General features: G+C 44.3%; 1 protein-coding gene across 1 annotated transcript; it reads left to right on the top strand.

Annotated features, from left to right (window-relative positions):
* Positions 1 to 546: 546 nt before the first annotated feature.
* LOC310935333 (bromo adjacent homology domain-containing 1 protein) lies at positions 547 to 9,575 on the top strand (the record flags this gene model as incomplete). The annotated part of the gene is made up of 6 exons (XM_083899211.1): positions 547 to 2,302; positions 4,152 to 4,504; positions 6,120 to 6,279; positions 6,410 to 6,489; positions 8,404 to 8,495; positions 9,386 to 9,575. The coding sequence occupies 6 exons, from the start codon at positions 547 to 549 to the stop codon at positions 9,573 to 9,575; spliced, it is 2,631 nt and encodes an 876-aa protein (XP_083755337.1).
* Positions 9,576 to 11,122: the final 1,547 nt, after the last annotated feature.

Raw genomic sequence — 11,122 nt, forward strand, 5'->3', positions numbered from 1 at the left:
GCAAAGTGAATGAATGACAGAGAGCGTCAGTGCAACATAAAACACACTCACCCAAGCACGTTGTAATGAGAGGAAACAGGTGCTCAGTGGCTGGTGCTATTGATTACAAAAGCGTTCTGCTGAATTTACTCTTCATTAGGTGTCTTTATGTGTTGAATCACCAGTCGCTGTTGTATTTAAATCTAATCTGTAGGATAAAATATTTGACGCCTATACTTGCTCTTTTATCGTCTTTTTTTTCCTCGGGTCATTAAATTTCACTTCGAAAAAAGCTTTACACAATTTTAATTACATATTGACTTTATTTGCTTTGTTTGTAACACCCTTGATACTCTGATCTTCACAGACGCGGGTAAAGATGTTGTAGAATGTGAACGATGTATGATCTACCAGTTCTCACTTGATCCGATTAACAACTTGGCTTGTGTTTAACGTGTTGAACTCTTGGATGTATGAGTGGTACTTGAGTGGTCTTGGATGTATGACTGTACCAGTGTTTCACCACTTTCTGGTCTCTTACCTCTAGGCCCCGTGGAGAAGCATGTGATGACTCACGCAAGGCAGAAGGGTTCCCTCAGGCAGAGCCACAGTAGCACTGATTGGTGGGATAGTTGTCCTCTTTGGCCACATGGTGGCACTATGGGCGGCGCCTGGCCCGAGCGCTCACTGCGATTTGGCAGGACAATGAAGATAAGTGAGGTCGTCAAACAAGGGAAAGAAATGGGGAAGAAGACTCACAAGAGAGGGAGAAAGGAAAAATGTGACCAGAACAGAAAACTCGACCGACGGCGCGACAAAAAACTGGACAGGAAGTTGTATCCCTTGAGGGGGCGAGCTGGAGGTTCAGGTGAGGAGGGCCTCAGCTGCCATGTCCTCCTCACACGATTGGAGGAAAGCATTCGTGAAAAGAAGAGTTCTGAAGGAAAAGAAGAAAACAATTCACACCGCCATTCATCCCTTAAACTTAAAACCAAAAAGGGGAAAAACAATGAGAGAAGAGAAGCAAAGTCACCGAAAAGCAAATCAAAGTCGGTTAGTTCAAGTCATGTTGAAGCGATTCATGTCTTAGAACCACGCAAGCGTCGTCTGGCCTCTCTCAATGCTGAGGCAGTGAACAGCCTCCTCCTGGAAAGACCTTCTGACCCTCAGCCAGCAGCCAAACAGGCCAGGACACAGGAAGAATCTACACGTGGACCAGGTTCCCTGGATGCAGACACAGTCAGAAGTGGTGTCCATGGAGGTCTGAAGGCTTCGCGAGGAAAAGCCACTAAAGTCTCAACATCTCACATACGTGATCTGTGCCAAAGGTCAAAAACGGCCAAGAAGGCCAAAGTCGTCCGAGGGGAGATGAGTCAGGAGAGTCTGAATGCCCCCGCGCCCAGACGATTGGCTGGACTCAACGCCGCAGCTCTGCTGAAGTTAACCAGCTCCTCTGCAACCAGCAAACAGAGATTAAAGGCTCCGCCCACAGCTACTATCACATCAGACTGCAAGGCTCCAGCCTCGGTCTCAACCCCGAAACAGGACTCTAGAGTCAAACTCCGACCCAAGGGACGACCACAGAAGCAGAAGGGGAAAAAGACCCCCTCCCCACACAGCGGCTGTACAGCCTGCAATAAGAAAGCAGACTTTGAGCCCAAAGTGGAATGGGACACCAACAGCTGCACCCATAGACTGACCAAACCAGGCTACCAATCACGCAGCATGCTAGGTTACCCGCTAAAGCAAGTAAAGGAGGAGCAGCTAGAGACTGAACTGAGCCCGTACTACTGCTGTCCTCCAGAGGGTTCTGTGGAGTACTGCCACCGCTTGGCCTTCTTCCTGGGCCAGCAGCCCTATGGAGAATCAGATGATCAGCCCCTGAACACAGCCATGACCCCTGTGAAGCGCGAGTGCCTCGTAACCTCACCGCCCCTGACCCACTCCCATCCGCACACAGCCCTGACCCTGAGTCCCCATCCCTGCCTCTGTACTGCTGACCACTGCTTCTCCAGCTACTACGTCCACATCGCCCACCCGACACACACTGGAACCACGTCACCGGGTCTGGCCTCTCGACCTCTGAACTTTGCCCCTTCCAGTTTGTGCCCCAGTCAGATGACTAGCTCCAAGCTGCTGGACTCGCGCATGTCCCATCCCTCGGGGCTGCCTCACCCGGCCTACTGCAACTCCGTGGCTTCGCCCTGTTACGGTGACGCCTGCGGGATGAATGGCTACACCTATAGAGCCATGCCTCCCGTCACCAGCAGGGGGTGTTCTTACAGCACAGGATGCACTGGATGTACGCACAGCATCAAAACAGGCAAGTAGAAAATACCGTTTTTGTGTTTATCCTCGTAAAACCCCATTCAGACTTGGTATTCCCATCTTTCCTCAGTCATCCAATCAAAGGCTAGTCCATCCCATGTGCGTCCACAGATCTGATCACAGAAACCACAGTTAGAGGTGGTTTTAAAATGCATGTAACCACATTCCTGGGCTGCATGAATACAGTGCGTCCTCAGAATGGATTAGGGACACCTCTGCAGCTGACAACGCCTAATCTGTGGCAGTTGCAGTCCTAATTTCTTGTGACTCAGACTTTTGAATGGTTAAAGACTGTTTTTCTGTTGTTGATTTTTGTAGCGGTGCATTTTCAAATATTTAAGGCGTTGTAAACAATTAATGAGATCAGCATAGCTGTATTTTGTACTTTCTGGGGATGACTGAACCACTGCTCCACCTCTAACTTGTGAGTGACCAAGCTGTTCAGGTCAGAAAGAACAACCCTTGCCTCTGTGGGTGTTTTATTTCTGTTTTTGTATCCAACTGAAATACACAGCCTGATGCAATTAATATCAGCAGCTGTAACCATGGTCACTGCTGGTTTTTCCCCGATCACAGACACTTGCAGGGTAAACGAGTGTTTGTACCTCCCAACTGACAGAACCGCAACTAGAACTGACTATCATCTTAAAATACGTCCTGTTTTCTGTGATGAAGCTGCCCTGCGGCACACGCAGCTGAACACAGGGAAAGAAGGAAAAAAGTTGAAAACGGCACACATGTAATGTTGAGCAGAATTTAAACATAAAGATCTGGCAGGTGTCACCTGCAGGTTCACAGTCGTTATTAACGCTAAAATGTGAGTAAAGCAGAAGAGCAAGTTTACTCACAAGAAATTATTTTCTTCTATATACTTTTATTAGAGCCTTGATCGCTCTTTGGCCCGGATTTATTTTTTCTATTAAAATGAAGTGCATCAAGTGAAGTGTGCAAGTTATTAAGCAAGAGTGTCTGGACGTAAATATGCTTCCTTTATGCTAATTGTACATGAATTACGTGATCAAGTATAATGTGTATACCAGGTCTGAACGGGGGCCCACATCATCAACTACTGCCTCATTCCATACAAACTGTTATGTAAATGTCATTGTCATGTTAATCTCCAATGACAGAGAATATTATAATAACAACGTTTAGCATTTTCCATAAGATTTCAAGCAGGTAAGAGTATTTTTTCCCTCCACTAAGTTCATCGTTATTTCAGCTCATTTTTGCTTCACTCATCTTCAGACTGAACTCGAGATTCCTTTGTTCCTTTGTTGTGCCTGAAGCAAGTTGTGTGGCTGAACATGTGTGAGCATTGCTGTCTTTTTTTTTTTTCTTTGTTTTCCACAGCTTAAGGCTTTGGCTTAGATATTTTTTTTGATAAGGAGTAATATTTTTGTTATAGTTGCTTTAAACATACATGCGTGTGTGTGTGTATATAGAGGTTATTTTTGAGCTCATCCTTGGAGCAACCATGCGATGTGTTGACTTGAAGAAAAGCAACTGAGTGGATTTGAGTCTATTGTTTGCCAAGGATTTTAAAAAAAAATTGTATTTTATCCCCTGTTTTGTTTACTCGATTATGCAAGTACTGCGCCACTTTGCATCAAACTTTGTGGAAAGATGCAGCAGGGGTCAGTAAAGAACTCATTACATGTTTTGGTTTTCAACATAGTGACATTTTTCAATTTTACAGCATCATTTTACAGAAAACATCTCGATATAAGTCATCAGACATTTATGATTTGTTTATGAATACATTTAATGTTATATAATCTATAAGAGTGTCTTTTCGTATATATTCTGTATATACTAAAAATGTCACTTTTCCCCTTTTCCAGAGGGCTACACCTCCCCTCAGGGTGACCACAGCCCGTCTCTTCTGGTGTCCCCCTCCCTGCCCATGTCCAGCTGCCCACTGTCCACCGTGCCCACTTCCACCCAGACTAAACCGCACCTGCTGACCCCCTTGTCAGACCCATCCCAGGCCAGGTTGAAGCTGGCCAGAGAATGTCCTCAGAGCACCAAACCGTCCAACGGCTCCCTGTCCATAGGCCGCACAAGACTGCCCCAGAAGCAGCCGTCGCCAGTGCCAAGCCTGAGCAGCACCAAACAGAAGAAAATCAGCCGCAGACGTGCCACCAACGGTTGGCGGCCTGTCGGAATGCCCACAGAGAGGGAGGTCTTCATCGCGGTAGGTTGTTTGTGTACAGTCTACAGATTATAGACCCGAGTGTCTGCGATTGTACCTGCTTTTCTCTCCTAATCTACATGATTATAGCATGTTTGGAGAAACATGTCAAAAAGAAAAAGTAGGCTGGTGGGAAAAGATAATTGTGTTTTGACCACACAGCTTTTTTTTTTTTTTTTTGTGACAGATTTGTTTTTCTGCCTGTGCACAGACGACAGCCAGTGCTGAACACAGAATTTACCAGTTGTCCCTCATTTTGTCCGTCTAGTGCTTATAAACATGACGACTTAGTAACTCCTGGAAAAAATGTTTTTTGTTTGAGAATGAGAATTTGATTGTCACCTTGAACATTTAAGAGTTTAATAAATCTCCCACAAACTTTTATCTTGGACTCAAATGATTAAAAACAATATTGAAGGTTAAGATCTTTGTGTCCTCGCATTTGTCTCATTCCTGAGATTATGTACTCTGTTAGTAATACTTGGAATGAATTCTGTTACGTCTGGCACAAATTTTCACTTGTCATAACAAGTATTAAAGGAGACATATTATGAAAAATGAACTTTTTAATCATTAATACTTATATTAGGGGCTCTGGAGGCCCTATGAGTGGTCAAAGATGACTCACTCATGTTTTTGTGGTCAGCCTCAGTATAAGCACAGGAGATAAAACATGTGATGTTGACTTCAGTGTCATTTCTACGTCACAATGAGCCATTCCTGGAAGTGTTGTCTCGCAGAGCTTCGCTTTGTCCCTAAAAAACGCGAGAGTGCAGGCGAGGGAAACAGTATCCGGAAGAGCGGAAGTCTGCAAAGTGTTCTATTCTTGGCTGCACAGTGCAGCACAGAGTTCTACACAAACTTCCAACCTCAGAGGATTTATCTGTCCAGTGGATACATGTTATATATGACGGCAATGTGCCTACTAGAGTCGACAAATCGACGTAGTTTCCCGTGTCTCATTTGCATCTAAAGAGACAGGCACTGAAAATGGAGCGTTCTGAGCAGAGCTGTTTTGGCAGGGTGATTGAACTGCTGTGGTGCTTCATCCTTATGGTATTTTGACCAAAGCATGTCACGGACATGTTCATTAGGACACCAGGGAACTAGTTTAACTTGGAGAAGTAGTTTAACATCTGACTTCAGTGACCTGATTGCATGCTGTGACCGTGCCAGTGATGAATGTTCATGTCTTCTTGAGACCACATGAGATCAGATCACTCTTCGCCCTTGCTGTATTATTCCAGTCTTTCAGAGATAACAAAGGGATTTTTCTTCACCAAGTCAGACTGTGTTGATGTGTAAAATATCAATGTGTTAGTGTGTATGTCCGTGTGTTTAAGTGAGTGAGTGATGGAGAGAAAAAAGATGAGAGAAGCTGAGTTAATTACTACTTACATGTGTGATTGATCTCTGAAAAACTTTATTTATTCAAGATTTTGGAGGCAAATCAACACAAAATGTGATGCCATTTTTTTTTAAGTAAAACAAAAATGAACATCCAGTGTGTCTGTAAAAACAGCCCTGGCCATGAGTCAACACCATAACTCTGGACTCTTACCATTTAACTACAAGATGGACGTCTTTGTAATGAATAATCTGTCCTTGTCTGTCTCAGGGTGAAGATGAGACAGCCCTGCGTCAGTGTTATGAAGGAGTCGAGAGGGACGGTGAAGTGATACATGTCAGAGACACTGTGCTGCTACGATCGGGCCCCAGGAAGAAATCACTCCCGTACGTTGCCAAGATATCATCGCTGTGGGAGGACCCCAAAACAGGTAAAGGACACCAGGAGGGGGGGAGATTGTTAAAGATACAACGTTTTGTGTGCATGGCTGCATGGATGGATGGATAAAGCTTATGGCCAAGCTTGTTTACCCCTGTGTGTGTCTCAATTTGCTGCCTCAGGAGAGCTGATGATGAGTCTTTTCTGGTACTACCGACCCGAGCACACCCAGGGAGGACGAGATCCCAGCGCACACTGTGAGGTGAGGCTTCAATGATTCAGAGTAAAGACTTACATTTGCACAGCGGTTAAATTACAGTGTGTGTGTGTGTCCCTTCTGCGACTTGACAGACAAGAGCTCTACTTCCACAACGAACCTTTTGTTTCATAATCTTGAGTTTTCACACTGAAGTGTGTGTCGGTCAGAGGACAGTTATGTGACTGCTTCTTTGATCTGACAGAGATAATCACATCAAATCATCTAGGGAGGCAAGAGAAATAAATATAACAAATGTACTTGTTTTCCAATAAACCCTGGGAAAAAGGATGTGAACAGCGATTCATAATAATGAATCTTGACTGCACATTGAATTATTGTACAGTTTCATTGCTCTATTCATGTATTTTGCTTGTATTTATGTGATTACTTGTCTCACAGCGCTGATATATTGTTTAATATTGAACGGTCTGAGTCTCTGTAGATCTCTTAGAAAGAATTGGCTTTAAAGCCAAGATATCAAGCAGCACAGTATATACAGATAATGGTGGTCCAAGTATACATGGGTGACAACCCAAGACAGATGGAAACAACATTGAAGTCTGTGTGGGTTGGTGGAGGTGCTCTTTGAGTTTGATGCAGAACCAGAGTCACTTATTAGTAAGGGTTGAACACAGCTGTCATTATATTAAAAGTAGTTAAATTGCTTCAAAGAGAAATAATTTCCCCTGGATTTGAGACTGTAGGTCTATATACATATCAAAAGATTCAACTAACTTTAACCTGAAATGTTTCCAGTAATCGATTTAACCCTCTTATGACCGTCATGATAATCAGGCTGCCTGGATTTATTTTTGATTTTATGGCTGGAGAATTGTCAAGAAAAATTCAATGAGTGAGTGATTTATGCCCCTTTTTCCAAGAAAACTTTCACTTTCAATATCTGGCAGTTATTCAACAGTTTAGGAATTACTGTACTGAGAAGCCGACGTCACAAATGTGCGAGGCGTTGGTGAATGTCGTCTGTGATTGGGCGAAAAGTGCACAAAGCTCTATTTCTCTGCTTTCCGGTATCCATCCACCTGTCTTTTACTGCTTTATCCTCCACATGAGGGTCGCACGGGTCGCTGTGTCGATCTCTGTTGACATAGGGTGAAAGGACCCTGGATTTCCAGCCCATATGTTATCTAGAATTTTCACAGATGGTCTTGGAGTTAATGTCATGAGTATGCATGCCAAATCCTGTCGGTGTAGGTAAATGTACAGTGATTTCAGTAAGAGGAACTACTGCTGTGTTGACTTTTGAAATTCCCATGATCCCATGCTGCTTTCCACCATCATCAAACTCTCTCTTTTAGAATCTTTGTCAAACAATTGTGCTTTGAGAATTCTGGTTCTAATAATGTTTTTCACTGAGTGTCATTCATTTTCATTATGTTACATTACCTATTGATTTGTTCCTCATAAGTAAGACATGATGATTAATGTGAATAAGAAAAGAAACGTGGCTAGGTGCTTGTAAGAAAAAAGCGTGTATATGCACAAATAATTAGACCCTGCCTGCTGCTGGAGACATCATTATCTTTTCCACAGCAGACCTGAAACTGTTGATAACCACAACGGCAGACGATGATGATACATGTGCCTCCTCAGTCAGACAGAGTAAGAGAAGAAAAGCTGTGAGAAAGTGTACAGAAGACGTCTCAGGGTTTTGTTTTTTTTGTTTTTTTTCTTTTTCCTTTTCACCTCGAGTGTTAACAGCACATGTCGTTGGTTTTACGTGTGTCAGGGCAAAGAGGGCAGAAGCGCACAGACGCCGTCCTGTTCTGCATGAACGCGATGACTTGCCTCTGTGCTCGCAGTCGTGAAACCACCGTGAGCCACTTCTTCAGCCTTCAGCCTGCACAATAAGGAAACACTTGTGTTGATGTGACACTGTCCACCCACTGTTTGTTTCAGAATGAGATTTTCGCCTCTCGGCATCAGGATGAAAATAGTGTAGCCTGCATAGAAGACAGATGCTACGTTCTCCCACTAGCCCAGTACTGTAGGTAGGTATACACATACACACACCCCCACACACACACACACACACACACACACACACACACACACACACACACACACACACACACACACACACACACACACACACACACACACACACACACACACACACACACACACACACACACACACACACACACACACACACACACTTTCTCCTTAATTAACACGTCAGCTCTGGAGATATGCAGGCGCCTGTTTTTCTGACTTTCTTATCTCCCAGCGGTGACACTGTAACTGTTAATGAATTTGAACAATTGCCAACAAATCAATTGTTGCTTCAGTTGCTTGTACCTTTTCATATCATAATTTTCCATTAAAATGAATGCCAAATTTGAACAAAAATGTCAAAGATTTGGTTCAGAAAATAAAATGCAAGTTAAGTTGTTTACATCCACTGCTGCAAAGCAATTTTTGGATGTCAGTTCACTGGTAAAAACATGAGTTTGCGCAACTTAATGACATAAATAAAGAACACCAGTAGCTGTCGATACATGGCTGCATTTATACTGCTGCTTTATTTTATTATGATTTTATTTAGCTTCTTACACTTACTGGAGGAGGTCGTATTTTGCACATTTACAGCGTAATGCTGATGTGGGATGGACTTTTCAGTCACATGACTTCTAAATGTCCTCTTTTATTCACTGATTCTCTCTCTATTGCTCTCAATTACACTTCCCTCTCATTGATGCGCCAACGTTTCCACCTCGCTAAGGCGTAAAAACCTTTAACGTGATTCGAGAGTGAAAATGTGCATAAAATTTGACTAATGGAAACACACTTTGACTAAAGAAGCATAAAGATATATTAGATCAGCACTTGAGAGTTGACGCTGAAAGCCTCACCTGTCGATTCTCTCTTTCTCGCTTAGATTTTGTGCCTTGGTGAAGCGGCGTGCCGAAGGCGCTCCGTCTGGCAGTGCCAGCGTGGTGCCCTGTCGCCCCGAATTCGCTCCCCCTTCCCACCGCTGTGTGCCCACAGACGTCGACCCCGAGCTGGTTTATCTCTGCCGGCACGTCTACGACTTCCGCTACGGACGCATCCTGAAGAACCTGCAGTAGAGGGGTAGAGCGTTTGCAGCATCTATGAATTAATCAACACAAAAACTCCCCGTCCTGCACAGAGGGGGGGCGGGGCAGGGCAGGGGGGGGGGGCCTGAAGTAGTGAGCTCACCTGTCTTTTCTGCTGTGGACCTCATGATCAGAGGGGAGGGGGGTGGAGGCCTGATTTGATGACGCAAAAAGTGTTTGTGACACATCATGAAGCACACATCCCTTTAGTCGACTGCAGAAGAAGTTATTTCAGTATTTCCTGGTGTGGAACAAGTGAGGAAGAGACTTTCCATTCATGAGGCTTGGATTGTTTGGCTTCCACGGCACTCTGAGGTTACATAAAAAAAAAAAGTTGTGCCCCCCTTTCCTCTTTGCCTGCATGGAATGCTGAGCACCAGTCTGAACTTGGCTGCTGTCAGGACCGTGTTTCCCCCTAAGCATCTTAGCACAACAGTCATGTTTGTTCCGCTTGTAAGCCAATGGCTCAAGGATGGTCTGTTGCTAAGGTGCTTCCAGGGGAAGACCAGCCTGCGCTGTCTTGTCCGAGCAGCTAATGGAGAGTGTCATCTTATTTGAGTGTGAGCGTGCCTGAGTGTGAGTGTGTGTAAGAGTGTGTGTGTAAGAGTGAGTGTTGTCAGTGCAGATACATGGATAACTGTGAGGTATGTGTGATGGGGTTGTTTTTTAGGAGGCTTTCAGGCAATCAAACCAAACAAGCAGCTTTAGAGGAGGTGGGGCTCCCTCGCCTTGCTTCCTCTCTCCTGTGTGCCACAGCACACGGACACTGACATCTTCAGAGATGCTCTGCGCTACCTAAAAATTACTGTACCTGACGGTGAGAGAGGCCTCTCCTCACCGAACTCTACTCTCGATCGTCTTAAACTTTGGGGTTAGGACACTACAAATGGCTCTAAACTCATGAAAGGAACACACAAAAATCCCCACAGGACCTTTTTTCAAACGATTGAGGCGCTCCTTCGCCGTTACGCTCATCAAGAGGAGGGACATTGTTCAGTGGTGTTTTTTTTGTCGTCGTTTTTTTTATTTCACCTTTGTTGTTCCCTGTGATTTGCCTTATGACTTGCAGGTAGAACTTTAGGCAGCTAGTCCCACCGCATTTGATGAGGAGGTTGAATGGATCCACTGTCGTCCCAAGAAATAGGATTTAGTTTACCGATCGACTGACAGCCGTGATACAATCACAGGAGGAGCGCGTTGAAAATGCACCGGTGTAGGGCTGCAACTAATGAATATATTCATCGCCTTGTCATGGCATTGTTGATAAAATGTCACAGCATAATGAAAAATGGTTGTTATTATAATCCCTGACAACCCAAAGTGTCTTGTTCAAACCCCAAAGGTGTTTAGTTTTTTTACGATGAGGTTAAAAAAAACGGGGAAAAACACATCTTTTATTAATGGTCTTGCTTTGGTGAGTAAAATATCTAAATAGTCTTAGCTGTACGGATGGTTGCAGCTCTGCACTGGTTACAAACTCACTGCGCTCCTTCACGTCGTTGACCTGCTTTTGCTCGAGCTGCTCACCTTGCATCCTG

Source organism: Microchirus variegatus, assembly GCF_963457635.1.
Source record: "Microchirus variegatus genome assembly, chromosome: 12".
Taxonomy (NCBI): Eukaryota; Metazoa; Chordata; class Actinopteri; order Pleuronectiformes; family Soleidae; genus Microchirus; species Microchirus variegatus.